At 37.1% G+C, this 23,639-nt stretch overlaps 1 protein-coding gene across 1 annotated transcript; it reads right to left on the reverse strand.

Annotated features, from left to right (window-relative positions):
* Positions 1 to 4,564: 4,564 nt before the first annotated feature.
* LOC139730510 (cell cycle checkpoint control protein RAD9B-like) lies at positions 4,565 to 23,617 on the reverse strand. Its single transcript, XM_071641352.1, has 13 exons — positions 23,517 to 23,617; positions 21,252 to 21,322; positions 19,673 to 19,825; positions 17,252 to 17,366; positions 16,470 to 16,569; positions 14,917 to 15,023; positions 13,722 to 13,828; positions 12,421 to 12,485; positions 11,097 to 11,276; positions 8,545 to 8,631; positions 7,548 to 7,636; positions 5,438 to 5,856; positions 4,565 to 4,853 (listed from the first exon to the last, which is right to left on the reverse strand). Exons 1-13 carry the CDS (start codon positions 23,548 to 23,550, stop codon positions 4,725 to 4,727), a joined length of 1,656 nt encoding a protein of 551 aa, XP_071497453.1. The 5' UTR covers positions 23,551 to 23,617; the 3' UTR covers positions 4,565 to 4,724.
* Positions 23,618 to 23,639: the final 22 nt, after the last annotated feature.

Genomic DNA, 23,639 nt, shown 5'->3' on the forward strand with positions numbered 1-23,639 from the left:
ACACACCACACAAACTATTTTGCTTTGCGGCTGTAGCTGCCAAACCATGCTTGTCTTAAACTATCACAACTGTTCTATATAGTTTAAAGTCGTCTTCTCCATGTCCATCCAATTACTCTTGCAGCATCCCAATGCTGACTTTTTTCTGATATGGCTGTGCTGTCAGACAGGTGCCTTTACAGACATTCTGTCTGACCACCATACGCTACATTATCGTCGATGCTCCTACAGTGCATGTACTGGTATATATGTATATAAATGCCTGTGTAAACCCTCAAGACCAATAAGTTTGATACTGACTTGACAAACTTAGACAGTGATATCGCAGCAGCATCTTAGCCTGAACGGTACACAGATATTGCCTTCAAGTGCGGAAGTGGCACCATTTTCAGGAAAGGCACAGGTAATCACTCTCGCCTGTTCATATGGCACCTGTTATAACAACATACACTGCTGTGAATCATATTTCAGCTCCCTTGATATTCATCTAGACTTTGGCAGATAACCACTTCCTCAGGGGCCCCATATACATTGTATGCACAAGCATGGAGAAAGTGACATTGATGATGATCTTGTACATGCAGCATGAAAAAGTGCACTCATATGTTCACTTTAAAAGCAAGGAAAGGATAATTCATTCCCAATCAAATGAGTACCACTGCATTTACATGTACATTTCAAAGGGGTTCAAGATTACTTTGTTGTTTGTAGCTGATGCATTTTCTCTTTTGCTCAAAGTAAAACTAATTTAAAGACCATTGGTTTTCTTTGCTAGTAACACATGTCAACTTCCTATCTCTTTAATCTGTTGTCAATCATCTTTCTTCAGCAGCGAAAGAAAGAAACAAAAACAATGCAGTGTTGTTATGTCTTATTGTGATTTCTTTCGATATGGGTATATACCAGTTCCCTTGAGCCTGTCTTAGTATTCCATGTTGGAGTCTTGACTGGCCTCCCTCTAGGAATGCAGGTAACACTATCATTTTACCTCCTTCGTATAAACATATATACAGAAAGATTCTCTCCAAAAAGCCAAATGAATATCACAATGGCACTGAGTGACTTGTGGAACATATTCTGGCTTAAACAAATACTGATACTGAAATGACACTCTTTACAGCGATTTTTTGTTGAATCAAAGTTGAAGATTTTTATTCCATCTCCAAGTTTACACAAATCATAAATAAAAATCATGATACTTTGTATGATGATGTTTCAAGGTTTCAGAGCTTGGAAAGTATTATTAACTACAGAGGCAATACAAAAGTGTTTTCTGGAAAGCAACATGCAGTGTGACTAACATTCAATTCATGGGATATTATACTACATGTATGTGCACAAGCCTACATGGTCTGATGAGCAGCTGCTCTGGGATTTTATGGAGTTATTCTATTTTCAAATGTCGGTCATAATGTCTTGGATTTAGTTGGGTTAAGAAAAAAAATTAAAGATGTTCAATTCTGAATAACATATTATGCAGGTCCACATCCCATTGTTTCTAATAACAGATTAATGCAAGCAATGTAATGATAAAAGAAGTGTTACATAACAACAGTCTACAGTCTTGGACTGTGGTATTTCAAGATTCAAATAACATCAAAACCATCAACAGCAAACAGTGCATGCAAGCAGGGTGTTTCAAAGTCCTCTTTGGTTGAAAAAAAATCTGAATATATGATCCCTGGCCTTAGAGCTATCAATCCTTGGCTGGAACTGCCTCAGCTCTTGAATACACAATGTCATCATCAGAAACCACTCACAGGGCAAGCATGTACACGTAAGAACTATTAAAGTCAAACACAGTCTCTACTACAGGGGAATCCCCTTATAACGAGATCGGATTCAACGAGAATCTGCTTATAACAAGATAAATCGTCCGGTCCCAACTGACTTTGCGTGTTAAGCATTTGGAAATTCGAAGTTCCCTTTATAGCGAGAAAATTTTCGGGCCTAAAAGCAAAGAAAAACAAAGACAAAATTGTGCAGATATAACAACATTTTTTTTTAACCGAACTAAACAATGGGCAAAATCATGCACTGTTTTCAAACCGGAAAAGGTCCATTATCCATATAATTGTCTGAATTATCGTTGCATGCAGGCAGCGACTAACATCTGTCAGTGTCAAACAGAACGCAAACAAGGAGCATGCGCCGCAAGTTTGTGAAGTCTCTTTCCGAGGTGGAACAGCATCGGAATATCTAGAAGCTATATAATATTCGCTAAAGAATAGGACTAAATGTTATCACAAATGCTACAATTCAAATTAATGTTCTCTTTTGGTTGAAACAAGAAAAAAAAATAATGGTGTATTTATGTAGGCCTATCTGAAATGTTAAGTTAACCTTTCCCGCAAACATATATGTAAAGGGAGTATCTACGTGTGAGTGGCGAATGTTTGCGAACATAGCGAATTGTAGGTTTTATCAGAAATTTTTAACATATTCAAAATTTCTTTGCAATAAGAAAAACTGGTTGCAATAAAGAACACTGTTTTCGAGTGTCTTTTGATTATGAGAGAAATTGAATTAGATGTCAAAATCAAAATACAATGAGGTCATAAGCTAAAAAAAAAAAAAGGAATTAACTCGAGTGTATCTAATCTGAATATTATTTCAGTCGATTTTGCGATCAACAGTTACCGGATAATAGTTTTTGTTTTCATAAATGGCGCCTGTCAATCTCCTCGTCGGGTAAATCATTGATGCAAAGCACGTATTCAACCTGAGGCATCGCAACAAGCTGGAAGCACATGGCGCTCTGGCTCTTCTGGGTAAAGCACACATTTTGCAAATCGCACTGTGCAGCAATAGTGAAAGAAAAATAGGACATTGGGCATGGTTTCCTTGAAAAAAAATGAGAGTTTAAATTGTGATGTATAAACTTCCACCATAATGCATGTGACAATAATTTGTCATAAAATGAAAGGTAACTTTGGACTGTTAGTCACAGCTCTCATCCACACGAGTTACGCCAAACGCAGCATTGATAGCGCTATGGCATTTTGATAGTTGCATTAATTTTTCTTCATCTTTCTCTTCTCAGATGTAACTATTAATAACATGGGCATAACAAAAGGCAGGTCCAATCTACATGATTATATGAATTGTCAAATCTAGAACACTCGATAAAATGCATCAAGAAAAAGAAATAGGGCCTATAGACGGCGTCTATATATTTTTTATAATTTTAATTTTCTCGAGAATGTTCTTGCATTTTCCTGTCGCATTTCCAGTTTTTTGTGTTCAACATGACACCGCCATATTATTTAATACATGTAACCCAATTTTACTGGACCGTGTTTACATACAGTGTTATTTTCCCAAGTGTTCGGATACAACAAGAATCTGGATATAATGAGAAAAATCACCCGGAACCGACGATCTCGTTACAACGGGATTCCCCTGTATTTAATTGGAACTCGTAAATGGAATGCTGCTTGTATAGGACAGCACAGAGGCATTATTTCCAAGGTACATTATTCTAACTGCTTAACTTGGCCATTAGATAAACAGGAACACTGCTTTGATAGGACAATACTGTGACAATGTTTCCATGGCATGTTATTCTAACCACAGTTACAAACAAAGCAAGACATCAGGTACATAGGACATATTTTTTCATCAAATTCATCAAATACTATGACAAAAGTAGAGACTTTGTCTAAAATTTATCATACTGGAGAATGAAAGTTCAATAATTGTCAGACAGAATGTAGCCATGGGTACTGATAACACATTTACCAATAATGGAAACTACATGTCTGAAGAAACATTCTTCAGTTACATATGATTTAGTACTTAACAACACATGAAATTCAGCAGCAAGTTTGGCCCAACCCACAGCCTAAACATTGATCCGAAAATGACCTGAACTTTAGAGCTTTTGGCTGGGAATGGAAGACCATGTGCAAATAGCTTACATCAATGGAGTGCTGACTGTGCATTTTGAGTTTCAGTGTAGGTATATTTTCCCAGTGCAAGCATGTGCAAAGAGCAGGCATGGTTGGATGTGTTTCCCGAGAGAAAGTTTGTTGTGTGTGTGTAGTTGGGGGTCACATGAACATGTATCTAAACAGGACAGTAAAAAAGTACAAGGACAAAAGTAATAAGATCCTCATATGTATCAGTACAGAATGTTCCATTCATGGTGTTCATGCAGCATTCACTGCAACCACTACAGTCACACATATAAACAAACATGCTGCTCTTGAAGCGCAAGTTGTATCAATATGATGATCAATGTAAATATCTACACCTGCCTAGTCCCATTCTGACTTTCTTTATATGTACGCAATGTCTATCAACATATAGCCTCAAAGAGTGGCTAAATTTTCAGCCTACAAAGATGAGCATTTCATACCTCGTCATCCTGTGATAGTTTTGCATACATGTGAGAGGGATGCAGTTAAACTTGCTACATGTTGACAAGCATGTGCTGCTCTCATACACAATTGATTCACAGACAAATCTTGTTTGCTTATAACTGAGAGAGCTTCCAAGGCAAAAAAGGTATCCTATCAACCTCATTATGACAGGGATCCCCTGTTCCAGGCACGTAGGATACACAATTACCAGACCACAGTATATTCACCCCATCACTGTGATCAAACCATCTTCACAGCCACAAGAAATATTCTGAAATAAATAATGTCAATGAACACAATGCACAAAACATGATGATGTCCAGAAAAGTCCAGGACATAAAGACAAAAACAAGAGTCATCTCAGTCTTCATCACTGTCTTCAGCCAAGACATGTAGAGACCCACTCTCTGGCTGGGCCTGTGGTCGACTCCGCAGAGTACTGCTCTGTGATTGCTGGGACTGCGAGGGGCCGAAGAACATGGACTTGAACTGTGGAGGTGACAGAAGCACGAGCTTGACAGGATGAGGATGTGCTTGAAAGGATGATATTTGTGTGAGGGTTCCTACCACATTTTGATCACTGTAAGCATTGAGTTTTACGATGGTTATTTTCCTGCATTCATATTTGCACACATCAATTCTTAGACATGCATTAATCTCATATCTTTTCAACATTTTCAGACCTTAGAAACTTCCAAACATAGAGCATTACTGCATATGTAGATCCTATCATAAGGAATTGATATTTTTAAAACTCCCTTTACAATGAGCGATAGAAGAGTGTGATATCATATTGTGAATTAATGTTCATAGCACAGGGAATTTAATATATCAACATATTTACAAAAACATATATACAGGGTAGACACATATGTATATCAGTTTATTCACAAAAAGCTTTACAATATGATCCTTATAATTCCTTGCAAGCAATCACACCTTATGAAGATCTTGGGATCTCAGGAAAAAGAATATAATTGATTGCATATATATGACATATTGAAGTTTAAAAGCAAAACTGCATTCCTGTTCCATGATATCCCATTAAAGTTTAAAGGAAAAAGATGGCTCACCTTTTTGCTTGGAGGAGTACCAGGTACAAAGTCAAATCCATCATCATTGTCATCACTTTTCTGATCTTCCCTGATGCTGTCACCCCTGTCCACTCCTACTCCACCTTTCTCCTCAGACATAAGCTCCTCTACATCATCATTCTCATCTTCCCTCCCATCCACATCGATAAAATTTGCCAACAATGTCCTATTGGGACTGGATGGTCCTCCCTCTTTCCCATTCTCCTGTCTCTTTGCCTGCCCTTGTTGGGCATGCCAGTCCCTGTCACCACGGTGACCTATGCTAGTTGATGTCTTTTGAAATTTGTGGCTGAGGATTGGGTCAAATGGGATGACTGGGCTGGCTGAGACATCTGCATCATCGCCAGCAGTGAAAGCCTGTTGAGGTGGGTCCAGTCTGGAAGAGCCAGCTGTGTCCCCTGTGGGAAATGAAACATCAAAATTTGTTTTCACTATTCTAATTTTCCAAAACTTCTTGGTGTAATAGAGTGGATATCAAATAACAGGAATTTGTTTGCGCTCCTGCTTTGTTCACTCTACATAGTGAGGGGAATTATTCTGTCAGATGTAAAAGTTAATGGATCACATTGCTTGCCATCTTGCCATTTGCCATCTCTGCACAGACCAAAAACTCTAACTAAGAAAGCCTGCCAACATACATGATTGGGAGAATATTTATATTTTTACAGCCTCAAAGGTAGCATCATGCCTATTCTTCACCTCAGTTTCTGAGGGTCTGAAGCACTGAAACAGCTGATTGTTGTTGTTGTTTTTTGTGAGAGGTGAATATTACAGCATGGCTCACTAATAGAATCTGTCATAGGAATTGAATACAACGCATTTTACATTATGACATTTGTACAACTGCCATTTCCAAAGCACACGAAGTGCTTCCTACATACATAACAATATATCAAACATATTATCCTTACAATGAATATACAAAATAAGCAGACACAACATCATGAGTATTGAATAGCATTAATGAAAAAGATGGGATTTTCAATGCTTCTTAAGCAATGAATTGGATGGTCTATTTACCAATGGAGGGGTAATTCCAAGTTTTTTTTGGAATGTTCGAAAAGGAATAATCTCTAACCCTTTTGTGGGTTTTGGAAATACATCAGTAAGTCTGCTTAGAAGACTGTAAATAGTAAATTGATTGATAGGTATGGAGTAGTTGTACCCAAAGGTCCCTTTTTACATCAAGTTTGTTCCCAATGACAAATTGACATAAAAGGTAATGATAGGCTACATCTCAGACATTATATTCCATAACTGGTTAAACAGATGCACAAATGTGACCTGCCACAACAAAAGGATCCAAAAGTCTCTGACGGCTGATCCAAGATAATCAAATTTGAGGCCAGATCATCAAAATCGGTCAAAACCATCAAATTTCTGTTTTTAACATAATTTTGTATTCTAACGTTTCGTCTATCATCTGCCAAAATTTCGAAGCTAAATGATTAAAGGAAAGACAAAGAAATTGGCGTTTTTCTGGCCCATGATTTTCCAACTTTCAACAGAACAAAAACGTGTCCGAAGATTTGGATTAAGCACCGCAGATAGACTCGCCCCTAGCAACGACGGAGTGATCTTATTGGTCAGTGCATGGCATCCTGGTTACCGATTGGTTGTGCATAGACCGCTGGCGCTAAGCTTGAATGAACATCGTTGAGGTTACTAGGAGCGTATACCTTCTATTGTCAAGAGGTGAAAACTGTCTTGATCATGATTGCGTTGGAAGAAAAACTTTGAAGGTAGTTTTCTCGAAACGTCGATTTCCTAGACCACTTGACATGCTCTCATAAAATCATTGATATCTTCGCAACCCAGTGCTTTTATGAGTCATGTTATATATGAAAATACAGTGGAAGAGTAGGGGAATAACGTCATGTCATTTTCAGAAAATCGACCTCCCCCGACTTTTGGACCCTATTGTTGTAGCGGGTCACAAATGTTTTGTTTTCATGATAGCAGACAAACAATCACTTTTATCAACTTATGATTTTTAATCTATAAGCTATATTATAATATGGAAGAAAATGGGAACAGAAGCTATCAACTCAGTAGCATGATACAGTCATCAATGGTTTCCATCACTCACCGCTGCCATGTTCTTTGGACATTTTCTCATGCCTGTTCATCAAATCCATCATTAGGTCATCTGGAAATTCCTCCTCTTCTACAGTGCTTCTGAAAAGTTAAAGTCAATAGAAATGATAAACTGATGACTACCTGGTACATTCCTAGAATCAGGAGAAGCACAATGAAAGTACACAATAACAAGGCCCTTAGGAATAGTAGTACAAACACTGGAAGGGGCTACACTGTTGGTATGATGGATATCAATTTGTCACTGTTATTGCTAGGCATGTTGCTTTTCTTTTTAATCATGCTTTAATCAATCAGACATTTGCCCAGTGGGTATAAAGCCAACAAGGAAAAATTAAGTTGTCAGCTACTAGTTATTCCCCGTATAGCTATGCATTGTGGTCATTTCACGAGGTAAAAAGGTCATCTGAGAGACTTCAAAGGAAGAAATGACACAAACCACAGGTATTGTACACGTCAATATTTTTGCATGATTATAATTTTTTATTTTTTTTTGCGCTGAGCCCAAATTATGGGCAACTGGGAAAAACAGAATACTCTGAACATTTAATCTATTGAGTCTAAGTGCTTTTTTTACAGAATCTTCTGGTCATCTGGTGGAGATAATGTTAAGTCCTTAAATGTGCATGTTGGCATGTGGCAATGAATCAAAAGGTACAATATGATTTGCAAACGAGGACTGTGAACTTTTATGAAAAGTTCTTCCACAATTTAGAAGTTACTGATTCTCATCTACACATTGTAGTATTCCAACACAATGTTGATTGTAATTATCATGAATCATCATCAGAATGATGCATTTTCAAAATCAAGTTATATTTTGGTAGGGCCTATATACCGTTCATCAATCATGTTGTGATGTTCAAAGCACTTTACATGACATGATGTTAATTATTCTCACACCTCCTCCTGATTATTTCATGATCATGGCTACAGTTATAAAAAAAAAGAACTCTGACATGCAACCATGATGACTACAATCTACTTACCTATTTGTATTTCCATTAGGTATCCTCCTTGTGTCCCCATCTGCTCTCGTGGCAGTTCTTCCCTGTCTAGAAGCATCATACCTGGAGCTAAGTGATAAAATATAACAGAATTACATAATTGGTCTTCTATCAATTGATAATCCAAGACTTAGAGATTTTCTATTTTTATCCAAGGAAGGGAGGGTGGGAAAAAAAGGCTCTTCTGGCTTCACTTTCTGATTCTTTTTTCTTATTAGTAGTAATTGCAGTAAAATTTGTAGATTGAAAGGAAATTCTGAACATTTCATTTTGGTGACAGCAGCAAAATTAAAGCACAAGGCAAGTGCCAAATTGTGTCTCGCCCATTCGCGTAGAAGACATTAATGTTTTTCTAACTCCCGGAAGTTCATTGACCCGCCTATGACCTTTGACCTTGTGGTGACCTTCAACTCCCCAAGGGACATCTACCATCTAAGTTTGGTCACAAACGGACATATACATCAAAAGTTATGAGTCATAATCAAAACGCGCCATAAAAACTTAACATTGGGGCCCTAAAAGTTCGTTGACCCCTGTCTGAGACCTTTGATCTTGTGGTGACCTTCAACTCCCTAAGGGACATCTACCATCCAAGTTTGGTCACAAATGGACATATACATCAAAAGTTATGAGCCATAATCGAAACGCGCTGTAAAAACTTGAAGGGATGGTACAGTATTGGTGGATATGACAATTGGGCTTTTAACTTTTTGCGAGATACCAAGAAAACACTTATGATACATACACTGTAGTACAGAGCATACCACTTTAAGAGGAATTCAAAGTTTATTTGATGAAAATCGGGTTTGGAATGACTGAAACATCCAAAAACAAAGTAAAACAAAGCGATCGTAATAAAGTGTGGGTCCCACACTTTATTAGAATCGCTCTTTTTTGGATATCTCAGCCATTTCAAATTTTTTTTTTCAAACCAATTTTCAGCAAATAAACGTTGATTTCCTAATAGAATTACATAGTCTTTCATATTTCATTAGAGGTTTCTTATTATCTCACCAAAAAATGTTAGAAACCTGAAATTAGGTCTCAACCAAAACTATACGATCCCTTTAACATTGGGCCCTAAAGTTCATTGACCTCTGCCTGTGACCTTTGACCGTAAAGTGCCCTTTATATTTGGTAAAATGTGTAACTTTGTATAACCACTCTTCCCTCCAAGTTTGCTTGAAATTGAAGTCCTCAGTAGAGAGTTATTCAAGTTTTTGTAGCGTTACGGACGGACGACGGATGGTCAGACGCCGCAGGCGATCCCTTAGTCTCCCCACACCTCCAGTGGGCTCGACAAAAATGGAAAAGAAATTTGAGCAAACTCTGATGAAAAATCATAAAAACATACTATTAAAAGTAATTACAATATCAACCAATTTCAATTCATTAAGATGCCACTTATGATTTCATTTTATCACCACAAACGACAATTTTCTGACAATCACAGGATCTAAAAATAAGGTATACAAGGTACTTTGTTCTACTCTCATTCAAATTTGATAGCACCTATTCAAAGTGGCAATTTCATTTAAAGTAACTTAGTCTCCGAATTAACTTCCCCTGTGTCTAAGCCAAAGTAAGAGTCTATAGTAGTATGTGCACAAAAGATTTTACATTAAAAAATCATATAAATGGAGAAAAAACTCATCTTGATATTGGAATCTCATTATGGAAGTCTTTGGAGCACACATGTCTTACAATGAGTTAGACTCATTGAAAGAAAATTGTCATATATGTACTGAACAGTCCTTTAAAAAAAAAAAAAAAGATAGACAGAAACATAGGCAAAATGCAAAGACATATGGATGATGACCGATTAATTTGATTTCTTGAAATATCATTGAACAAAATATTGTCACCTTAATCAGTGTTATATAAGCAAATGATAAGCTAAAAGTCAGACAAACCCACAATGTTATGACCATGAGGAAATGTATGAACAGCCATTTCAGTCATGTGCATTTGCCAATATTTGCACATAATACCTATTCTGATGGGGTTGTACAAAATGTCCCTCAAAAAATTACAATCAAATTTCCACACTAATAACTTTCAAAATGATAAAGCCATTTAAATGCTATTTCAGGGTATAACACCTTACCTATATTTTGCAGAAAACCCCATTCAATTTGGTTAAGTGGTCACAGAGAAATGTGGATTGCTGTAAAACATGTCATGGATCTGTTTCTTCCAAGTTTAGCACTTGGATGTTTTTCAAACTGTGCATATATTAATATGTGAACACAATGGACAGAACTTGGAGGGAAGGAATTCCTGACATACTCTTCAAAGATAATTTCTCTTTGACCACTGAAGCAAATCGAATGGGGTTTTCTGTATAATGTGGGTAATAAGTTATAGCTTCATACCCTGAATTTGTATATGGATTGATTCAGTATTTTTAAAGTAATGGTTGCTGAGGGTCCCGTTGTAATTTTTTTGGGGGGACATACGGTATATCAAAGATCTCTACATATCTAATCTATCAGGTATACTGATAAAGACACAGGAGAGAGATGATTGCTAACCTCTGATTAGCCTTGCTCCTGTTCTGCTTTCTGTGCTGTACAGTGGCTTGTGTGGACTGGCTTAGCCTAGTCTGCTGGGAGGCTGTGGTGGTCACTTGACTGCTGGACACATCGGCCAGAGTGGCCAGGACAAATGTGGCCTCCACTGTCTGGTCACTCTCCAGACAAAATACAATTGGTCTGCAAGGCATGCCACAACAAACAACATACATGCATAATTTTTAGTTTTATGAAAATACTTTGCTGCTGTGTATTACACCATGCAGGAAACCCTTGAGAAGTATAATTATCATACAAATAAAACTGTAAAAGTATGACTAATTTCTGCAATGGAAAGTACTTCAACGCTTGACATTTTACTGACATCTGGAGTTTTTATTAAGACATCATAATACTAAGGATAAACATAATATACAACACTTCAATTATAATTATGCAGCCCCATCCTGTCTTCTGCATACAGAGGGTGTTCAATTTCAAGTGCAAACATTCACATGATGAAGGATAATTTTGACAGGGATATCAGAATATATTGCCTGCGCTCACAACCTATGGTAGAAACAGTTTTGAAGACAAAATCAGCATTATCCTATAAACACAAACATCAGTTTCTCATGACCTCTTTAATCACATTTTATACAACACCTATTTAGAATGTAGCTATCCGATTGGTCGATTGCCCATCACGTGACATTTAGAGAAAAGTTCCATCGCACGCTCTGGCTGTCAGCCATGCAATTTTGTTTGAGCAAAATATTCCATTGCATAAACAAACATGTGCCGCGCGCACTCAACAATTACAAGCGCGTACTTTTGTCACTCATTTTTGTAAACAACTTCGTTTCGCATACGTACGTACATGGTGACTGAAACTGTGAGGCTACTCATTCGTCTTTCACAGAAAATGGGTGCCATTTCTGTGCTAAATTCAAGAATCTGTGAGTACCAAATCTGTTGACGTTCGAGGTGTTGTATAAAACAAATAGTGTATGGTCTTTACTCGTGCAATGGAACCAGATTTCGCACTCGGTGAAAGATGAGGCGCACTATTCAACTCAGCTTTGCCTCGTTGAATAGAGCGCCTCTATCTTTCACCTCGTGCGAAATCTTGTACCATCGCACTCATGACCATTCACTATTTGTATACTAACTCATGCTACCTGAACTTAGAAAAAAAATGTAAAGGCAAGCATGGTGGTTGACACTGAAATGATTGATATCAGTTTTAAACTTAACTGAAGTAAATTTCTGAAGTTATCTAACATTCATTTTCATTTTTCTGTACCAAGCCAGCCATTAATTCTATTCAGGCATAACCACTTACTTCCCAGTAGTCTCAAAGTAAAGTGTGATAGGGAGTCCTGCCGAGTCAGAAAATGATAGTATTGCCTGTGAGGATGAGAATTAATGAGAAAAGACATAACGTTATCAGATAATGGTGAAAATTCAAGTGTAGTTTGCAAGAATCGATCCTCTACTGTGCTTTTTAGATTGATGCTACTAAAGCAGCAGTTGCTGTGATAATTGTCCACAAAGCTCAACATAGCAATACATGAATGGTGATCTATATGTTACTGTAAATATTGAACTGTAAAATATATCATATACATTCATATTCAATCAATAATTGGCCCATGTTATATACATACAACCAATTAACAAATATACAAATAAACAAGTCAAGTGCCAAATTGTGTCTCCCCATTCGCGTACAAGAAATTAATATTTTTCTAACTCCCAGAAGTTCATTGACCCGCCTATGACCTTTGACCTTGTGGTGACCTTTAACTCCCCAAGGGACATTTACCATTCAAGTTTGGTCACAAACGGACAAAGGGATCAAAAGTTATGAGCCACAATCGAAACGCGCCCTAAAAACTTAACATTGGGCCCTAAAAGTTCGTTGACCCCTGTCTGTGACCTCTGACCTTGTGATGACCTTCACCTCCCCAAGGGACATCTACCATCCAAGTTTGGTCACAAACAGACAAAGGGATCAAAAGTTATGAGCCATAATCAAAACGCGCCATAAAAACTTAACATTGGGCCCTAAAAGTTTGTTGACCCCTGTCTGTGACCTTTGACCTTGTGGTAACCTTCAACTTCCCAAGGGACATCTACCATCTAAGTTTGGTCACAAACAGACAGATACATCAAACGTTACGAGCAATAAACGAAACAAGCCCTAAAAACTTAACATTGGGCCCTAAAGTTCATTGACCTCTGCCTGTGACCTTTGACCTTGAGGTGCCCTTCATGTTTGGTAGAATGTGTAACTTTGTATAACCACTCTTCCCTCCAAGTTTGATTGAAATTGAAATCCTCAGTAGAGAGTTATTCAAGTTTTTGTAGTGCTACGGACAGACGACGGACGGACGGACGGACGGACGGACGACGGACGGACAGACGCCGCAGGTGATCCCTTAGTCTCCCCACACCTCTGGTGGGCTCGCCAAAAACATAGCTTTTATATACAGAGTTTGAAAAAAAATGTCATCCTGTAAGATGAGGAAACAAAATGTTCAGAAATAGTGATGAAATTAGCATTGGATGAGCGTGAAGTTTTGACAGGAATGTTCAGAAATTAAAACAAATAAGTTTCCAACACTGTAATGCTGATCTCACCCGTAGCTCCTTCAGGCAAAATGTAATAGAAGTGTCAACACCAATGCTATATTCCTCAAACTCCTCCGGGACAAGCTGAAGCTCAGAGTGCACAACTTTGCTGGGGTCTTTGATGGAAGAAAAAGTCAAGATCACATCAATGGCATTTACTGCCTAGTACTTTTCTTTTACCAAAACAATGTCTCTGTCACATCTCTCAATTTAAAGATCATGTCGATGGCATGAACCTGCACATATGCTGGATTGCTTTTCATTACAGGTACCATATTCAAAGTGTTGTTGTGAAAGTAAAATCTGACCATAGAAGTTATTGCACATACTTGCATGCGGCTGTTCTTCACTACTTGCCTTGTTTCAAGCATAGTTATCAACACACGAACACATTCACGCACACAATAATTACCTCTGCCAAGGAGGTTATGTTTTTGTCAGTGTTGGTTTGTTTGTTTGTTTGGTTGTTTGTTTGTCTATTTGCAAAATAACTCCAAAAATTTTGACGGATTTGGATGAAACTTACAAGAAAAATTGTTAATGACACGAGGAACAGATGATTAAATTTTTGTAGGGATCAGGAAAACTGCCTGGATTCAGGATATTTTTTGATATTTTTGAAGGATACCTGGTAATCATGGGCAAATAGGGCCAACAAGCAAGAGAGTTCAAGCTGCGCCTACAATTTGTATTTGAGGTGTGTATACGTGCACTGAGTGTGCACTCGAGGTGCAGCATGCAGTAAGCTGCTGATGAGATGTGGTAGATTTAGACACAACAGTAAACTTCTTTATTGTACTGGGAAATAAGGGCAATTTTCAGCATTTGTGATGGGTGAAAATGAGCTGCTTGGCAAAGGTCTCTGTTCTCAAAGTGTTTTTCTAGTTGGTTAGGCGAAACTCAAAGACAGCTATAACTGAAAACACTCTAAAGAATAGAATCTTGAGCTGAAAACTGAAAATCAAAAATACAAGATCTTACACAATTTGTCTGAATGGCTTAAAGGCATCTAGCCCCTATGCATGGTATACAGAAAGGCAAGTGTCCAAACCTCACACAATTCCTTTTTTTGCTTTGCTTCTTGTTCTTTCATTCACAGCATTAACTTTACAGCTTTGTAATGACACTAGACACCAATAGACTGAACCACATTGGCTGAACCGACAGGCTAAACCTAGACTAAACATAGACTAAACATGGTTACCTGGCTCATCATCAACATAGTTCTTGAAGCTGAGCTGAACAGGAGAGACGATAAGTGTAATCTCTTCTTGCGATGCCTGGAAGCTGGATACGGCCTCTGCCAATAACCTGGAAAGGGGCAGAGTTATTTAAAAGTGTGCATAAGTTGTAACTATCATTCAGGGAAGATGTATCCTAGTATAAAGACCAAATCTGCATTATGCGACCACGGTGAACCATGTGCAAGAAACAAAACTCTAAAAATTTAATCAAGGCTTAAATAATTTATGACCATTTAAATACTAGTAATCATCTACAAATACAGTGTTTCCTAACTTCCTCATGGTAGTTAGATACAACGGTCACCTGATTGAGATATTGTTTCATTATATTCTCCCTATGTTCGGCTATGAGTGTGCAATGTTATGTAATGTACAATGTTATATTTTTCACCATGCATGTTTCCTTATAAATTACATTGATCATAACCCTTCCATCTTTTTTTTTTCCACACAAGACAAAGCCAGAATATATCAAAGTTTCACAGGATTTATGTTGATCTTTTTGTTGTTCTTTTCCTTGAACAAATGTAGAAAGGACTTTTGACAAAAGTAGACATTATGGGCACATGACCAACACAGCTGAAAAGGTTTCCAGAACATATCAAGTAAAGTCAGCAACTGGCAATCAAACTTGCAACATTCTTCCTATGTAGCAACTTTGCTTGAACTTTCTTCAAGTGCCATTTATCTCAAATTTCTTCTTCTTTCAAGCATACTAGCAGGTCATCATATTTAACACTCCTTAGAAATATACAAGTCATAGGAAACAATCAACGAGCTTGGGCATAGAAAGCCAATGACCAATCTACTTATAAATTATTGACTTAGAATGCAATCACATCTCTGACAGAATGTCCATTTAGCTGTTTAATAGACTTTGGCCAATTCACTATAATGGGGTGTGATGAGCAGGCATTTTTGTACCAGTACATATATTGTCACACATGTTTAAATTATCTGTATTCAAAGGACTGACTTTTCTTAAAATGACTGGGAGCTGGCAGTGACAAATGCTACATTCAGAGGAAAGTGCTTGGTATTCACATTAATGTCAAATTACATACATTCATCATGCATATCAAATGACTCGTCAATCAGAGCTCTCGAGGTGTCATGTTGTTCATGATTCAACAAATTACTTTAAATATCATAATATAGCAATTTCATGTAAACACTTGGCTGAATTAGAAATACCACAAATAACATTGACATAATCAAAGCCATATATCTAATGTTGTGTGACGGAATATTGATAAATCACAAAACTGAAGGTGATCAAAGTCAAGTTGAATGATACTACATATAGCTTACATACAAAATAATGACACTCTGTAACTGCAGAACGAAAGATCATATCAGTATTAATGTGCTCTGATCAGGTAAATTGCCGTTTACCCAGAATCTAGCATGCAAGATTTACACCTACAAGGATCTAATCACTCAAATCAATGATGGACCTTATTAGAGACTATGATACAAGCATAGCAGTGTGAATGCTATCAGCGATTCTTACTTTGAAGGAGCTTTGATTCTGTTTGGGCACAGGTCCTTTGAAAACACAGCTTGCAGTGTCTCCGTTTCCTGATACACCAAATTATATGTCTTCACTATGCCTGTACATTGAGCAAAAGAGTGTAAAGCATACCAAAACATTTGGATCTACAGGAGTGTTTAGAATTAATTAAACTATGTATGGTCCAGGATATTCCCATATCTACTGAACTACAATGATGAAATAATGCATTGGTCACTTATTTGTGTTCTGCCAATAACAAGAATCTTGTCTGCTGAAAACTTTTAATCCTTTCAATTGTCTCCAATCAAACTGTTGTCAGCATAATATCCCTATGTGCACCATTTGACCAAAGAATTCAAGTTCAAATTAACATGACTCCCACTTCCTCTCCAACCACTTTAGCTGCTGTATAAGGAAAGAAATCACATCTGCAGCATACAAAATCTCCTCTTTCTCCATGTCAAATTAACATTATTTTATCAGGGCATGAGAAAATCTACCTTGGAAACCAAATGAAGATGGCAGTACTCAAACAAGAAAGTTCTAGGTGCAACTTAATCTTAATTTTCTAGTAAACTGCATGCTTAGAAACATAAATGTATTGCATCATCATTATTATTATCATAACTGAAAGAATGCAGCAGCCCTCCACTTTCTCTAATGTTCTGCAGTGACGTAATATAGAAAATTTTCACTGCAAAAATTAACTCCCTCCTACGCAGAGCATAGGCAAGCTGCCATGGCTATAGGGCCTCATTTATCTCAGTCACTTCTCTTACCATGTCTACAGTGTAGCTGGAAGACAAGTCTGCATTCCTGTGTGTCCAAGCTGATGTTGCAGCGATCTACATTTTTCTCCAGACTGTACAGAGATTTAAAAACTGCTAGGCAGGACTGCCAGGAAGAGAAAAGTCAGTGCAAAATAGAAAGAAAAGAGTACATACATCCATGGATATACCCTTAATGTACTTCATAAAAGTGAGGTTGTAGGCATTACATGCTTTCAATGAAACTCTCAACAAAAAACAAAAAACAAAATCAAAAGAGGAAGGTTCCAGTAAATTAGATGGGCGAACAGAAAGGCTTTGAAACATGCAAGGATTCACATGAATTCACATCAATACTTTTCAACACTTAAGTGAAAGAAGTCCCAATGCAATGCAACACCAACACTTGATCGAACCAAGTTTGTTACCCCCATGTGTTTACACTTGTAAGTGTGTGAATCAATGTGTGCTGTTCATTTAAATGACTGTATTTTATCAAACCCTTGACTTACAAGTGATTTTCTGTATCATTTTCTTATAGTTTTGGACTATTTTTTCAGGCAAGTAAAATTCATGTTTGGGTAAATGTTCTGCAACAACTTGAAAATCTGCTTGCCCATCTGGGCACAAGTGGTAAAAAAAAGGGGGAAAAAAAAAGGAGTTATGTACATGTAGCACCCTGACTAAGGGCTTTGAAAGTGAAAGGTGTAAAGAAAAGGTTATGAGAGTGTAAGCATTACAGAAAGTCTTAGCTGAATAGAAGGGTAAAAAAAAAGAAAGAAAAAAAAAAGCTTGGAGACCGGACGAGTTATCAAACTGGCATAAAAAGAACTACCGGTATACAGGAGAAGAAAACATATATTTACCAGCAATATGTGATTGACAGATTATAATGACAAGCAACAGACAACAGACAAAGAGTGAATATAGCTTGCTTTACTCAGATGAGCTGTGATAGGGCATATGAACAGATACTTTGCTGATGCAGTAAATGGAAATTATCATCATCATATCAATATTTATATTGTACAATTACAGTAATCCAAATATGTGCATTACAATAATTGTTTAAAAACAGTGTTGGATAATATCATTCACACCCAAACACACACAAATAAAATGAAATTGTTGGTACAGAAATGTTTTTCACAGTCTTAATGGCTTTGATTGATCACAAAAGACATAAGAGTTGAAACAGAAATCAATCAAAGAACTGTTGGGAATTCATCATTTGGAACAGATACAGACTGTTCCTGAACAAAGCCAGGGCAATTACCACAGTTTGTTGTTATGAAGGTGACATTTCCAGACTTTTACTGGACTTGTCAACTGGGGGATCACGATTATCTGCATGACCACCTAGTTGACTTGGGGCACAATAGTGGTTTTGCCGGAACAGCAATTTCTGGTCCTCAGTTTTATGATACTGGCTTTACCCCTCTTTGACAAAAATTACATGCTGACAAGAAGTCTAACAATAAAAATTATGTACAGAACAAAAACAAAAACAAAAAAATATGAAAAAGTAGATAAGCGCTCTGAGAGCGCAGAACTCCGCCAAGCAACTAATTTTCACCAATGATCTTGTTCCTCCATAGAGATCAATGATTTCCATCCATACGTATGCACGCTGAAAATCGCCTGATTTCCCAATATACAAGCCTTTTGTTACATCATCAACTTTCAGCTGCACGGCGTGCCTTGCCCTATAGCAGAAACTAGAGCAGGCACTTTAGTGCACATATGAAAACCTCAAAAATGCACAGCTTGAACTCCCAAGTTCATTGACCCTACCCGTCAAAATATCAAAAATCCTTCATAAAATCCATAAAAATTTACGGATCACAACCAAAATTTAATCATCTGTTCCTTGTGTCATTCTCAACCTTTCCTGCAAGTTTCATCCAAATTTGTTTGCAACTTTTTGAGTTATTTTGCAAGAAGACAAACAAACCAACAAACGGTAATGACAACATAACCTCCTCCCTTGGCGGAGGTAATGAATGTACTGGTATGTTATTTGAGCAAGCAGATTCCACAGTAGGGCTGATAATATTGATAAATTTCATTAACTCCTTCCCATGCAGTGAAGCTTGTATCATAGGCACAGCATTCATATGTATTATTAAAAGTGTAGGTTTCACACACAAAAAAAACCCCAACAACTCTGATTTGCCCTGGCAAGTAACAAAAGCAAAAACAAAAGAATTCTCAAGTGTCCTTTTGCAATTAAATGTGCAGACTATTTGTGATCCCCTGCAAATGTAATGAAGATCGTTGAGTTTCTCTGCAGTAAAAGAGTAGTTTACGACCATATGTTCCACTATGGTGTACAGGTAGATGGCTCTCTTTGGGAATACCCTCAAAGGATACCCAATCTAGCTATTGTTCAGAAAATATATAATACATGCAAATCAACAAGGTCCAACCAACCTTCATAGTGATTCGCCAGCGGGTAGTCTCACCACCTGTCTGTGAGCTCTGGGAGGCAGAGGCAGAGCCATCGTCAAAACGTAGAAAGAAGTTTGGACTGAAGAGGAAACACGAGTAGGCTGACCGAGAAGAGTTGACAGCTCTAAGTGCAAGCTATTACGATTGGAACAGAAATTGTGCAAAAATTGTGAAAAGTGTAATTATTCTTGCACACAGTGTACAATATTTGCAACCTTTATAAGTATGATTATAAGTGTAATCTACATAAAAAATATGTACATGCTGTGAGCAAGAAAACTAATATGCTGGGTTTTTCAGGCGTTCTATGTTTACTCCTGTCCCCCTTTCCCTCATAAGGCAACTATGAAACAAGAACTTATCTCTCTCACACTCACACTTACTCACACACAAATATGCATATGCACACACTTTGGCTTACTCGAACATTACATGAATTTATGAATGACTGAAGTTACCATGCTTAGGGTCACTGAATGAGAACACTAGAAACCCAGGCAAACCAAATAAGTACCTCACACATTTCTGCTTCTATTTACAATGTCTAATACATTTGATGACAATTCCAGCAGTGCATAGCAACACGTCATTTCACCTTACAAAGTGTGAACAAAATTCAGTATCAAAATGCCAAAGAAGCCCCAAATCAAAAGCATTTCCTTCTAATAGAAGTTGCCTTCATGACCCAAACTACACTACTGTTTACTTTACATTTACATTTAAAGAAAATGTGATTTCAAATCTCAAAATCCTATTTACAAAGCTGCCATCCTCAGCTGTACTGATGCATGCACACAAAAAAATAAAAAAGTAAAAAATGTGATTTGAAGTTTCCATATTTCATACTTTCATCTACATTCAAGGTGAACATATGATTTGCAGTTTACATGTGATTTCAAATTTTCATCAAGATAAAGGTGAACTCACTTAACATGGGCAAAAAAAAAAAATGCATCAAATAAAAATTGCTCAATTACTGACCTCAATTAGGCCCTAAAACACTTTTGTGATTCAGGGCAATCATCTTCACAATTTGCAAACATTTTCTAACGTACACTTAATATGACACGCAAAAGGGAAACCTAGCAGCAGCAGAGCTGTGGAGGCATTGTCAATCAATGCATCAAAATTGGAAAAAAAGACTGCTTTGCACAGTCTGATACACACTCTAGTGTCTCTGATATGGAGTTGTAAAACATTGCAGCTGAAAATGATCATCCAATACATAAAAAGAAGAAGAAGAAGAAGCAAATAACTGAATGATAAGATTAAATAACTCAATTTCTCCAGTAGCAAGTACAATAAGAACATTTATGGAAGCAGTTTGCTACCATGGTAACATTTGTTCCCAACTAAATTTTAGTATAATTTCAAAACTTTCATATGGTCGAGTGTTTCTTTGTCCATTTAAGAATCATCTCACATTACACAACCCAGTCAAGCATAATTTGAAGTTTATCAATACATAAAAGTAACCTAACATAGTTTTGACAAGTATCTGTAAATATCAAAAGTATTGTGGTAACATAGGGACAATATAAAAACTCCTAAAATTTCATACCCCTGTGTCCAGTGGTTCCATGTAGAGATCATCCCCGACTTTGGAGAGGCAATGGACAGCCCGCCCAAATACTGTCAAGAAAGAATTATATGAATGGAAGGTATTGCAGCTTTGACATTCATTGTACAAAACAGTGATGACAACAGGGCTGGTGTCATTTATATGCACTGACTTCTTGCAAACTTTCTCAATTTTAAATCCAATATCACAAAGCTTGATTTGTGTCCCCTCCTCTTACAATCTTAGTAAAATTTACCTATTAACGTTTTTACAGAAAGTGTTTTAAAATGGCTTCGTTCACATAACAAAATACATCGTAACATGTTCAATACCTGTATAGTGGTACTGCACTGCAGAGTTTAGTGGGTGTCCAACACATCCACACTGTACATTGAAACTGACACCCCTCTATTTACAGCATTGCGTGTAAAGAACAAACTTTTACGCATGTGACTATGCGCAGTGGTTTTGCATTCTTCACTGGGGATTTGAAGATGTCCAAATATTACTGAAAAACCTGATAATAAACAAGATCAACAGCAAAACAATGATACCGTAGATTATAAATGTACAGAGGAAAAGCATTACGTGCATTTCACACGTATTGTCAAAAGCGGGTAGGGGTGTTGGTTTCAAAATACGGCGCAACTGATTGTGTCAAAATAACAACCCAAGCGTTTGAAACAGTTATCTTGAAGCATGTACCGCATATCGCATTTTTAATGCGCGCTTGTGAATGCAGAGTATTTTCATTACATGTGAGTAAAATTTCAAGCAAATTGTGAGATATTTTAAGTGGAAATTCTAGTAGATCTATTGATAGAAAAACATTGATAAAAAAAAACCAAGACGACTTGTATGATTACACTATGAATATTGGAAATACTGTACATTACCTTTCACACATAGATTCATGCAAGGACCTAGGAGTCACGGTTGATTCTAAATTTAAGTTTGGTTCGCATTTTCAGGAACAAATAAACAAAGCCAATAAAATTATGAATTTAATAAGATGCACATTTGTTTATCTAAATAAGGATAATTTTTTATTGTTATATCAAAGATTTGGTAAGACCTTATTTAGAATACGCCCATGCGGTATAGAGTCCTTATTTGAAAAAACATATATTAGCTTTAGAAAATGTCCAACGGAGAGCTACAAAATTAGTACGTGAAATAAGATCTTTATCTTATGAACAGAGATTGAGGCACCTTGGACTTTCAACTCTAGCATACCGCAGGGCGAGAGGTGATATGATTGAAGCTTTTAAATCATTTCATAAATATGACCAGGAAGTAGTGCCTGATTTGGGTTTAATAAAAAAATGCACAAGAGGACATAGTAAAAAGTTATATATTTTTCGATCACATACCACTACAAGAAGAAACTCATTTTACATTTTGAAATTGGTTTGGACAAATTCTGGGACAATGAACCCATAAAATTTAAGTTCGATGCCACTCCACCTGCCCATGACCCAGCTCATCTCAAGGACCAAATCTGGATCTGAATATAGAGGCTCAGCCTGCGTTCAGAATCTTCCATAGGTATCCATAGGTAGGTATTTTGGATGTCGATGTGGTGGACACCCAACTATACGTATACCTGTGTCCTGAACAATATCAAAACTAAATCATGTTATGCTTCTAATAAGTTCTATATGGGGCAATACAAATAAAGAAAACTTATCTAACATGTTAGAATTCCTAAATTAAAGATGTATACAACTCACTATCATCATCATCTCATCATTGTCAAATTGCATGATATCTCTTGATAGATCTAATATCAAATTTATATTTTTAGCGCAGCCTACCTTGATAACTGTGTGTGACCAGCATTCTAAGGCTGGTCATCACCCCCCCCCCCCCCCCCACCCACATGGACACACAGCAGGATCCTCATTAAGTCATCAGCCTAGTAATTGTTAGAACCTAGCTGTAAATTTATAGGCTAGTAGATAGTAAATTAGATCAGAACTATCGTACCCCGCTACTAATACTAACGCTAGAGGTCTAGAATCTAGTCTTGTTATAAATAATGGCAATAATGCGAACGATAATTAGGTTACTTTATCCAAACATGAAATGCGACATATGGGACTGAAATGTGACTAGATTCTACTAGTCTAGTCTAGATAGTTTACAATCACTTTACAACCAGTACAGAACGGGAATACGTCGCGCAAATCTTGCGATAAGATTGCAAGAGAACATACACGCCAGAAGATTTTGCGGATAAATCGGCTGATGCCTTTCCATTACCTTTGACATTACTCCCTGGTATTATGCACTTCATGGCCGTTCATCGAGAATGAGAGGTTCCCTGTGTTGTTCTTATTCTGTTTGCATTGCGCGGCGGCTAGTTGATAGGCTTCCATGCACTGA

Source organism: Diadema antillarum, unplaced genomic scaffold (assembly GCF_040938485.1).
Source record: "Diadema antillarum isolate AM-2024a unplaced genomic scaffold, OU_Dant_1.0 seq00000320_RagTag, whole genome shotgun sequence".
In the NCBI taxonomy this organism is placed as follows: domain Eukaryota; kingdom Metazoa; phylum Echinodermata; class Echinoidea; order Diadematoida; family Diadematidae; genus Diadema; species Diadema antillarum.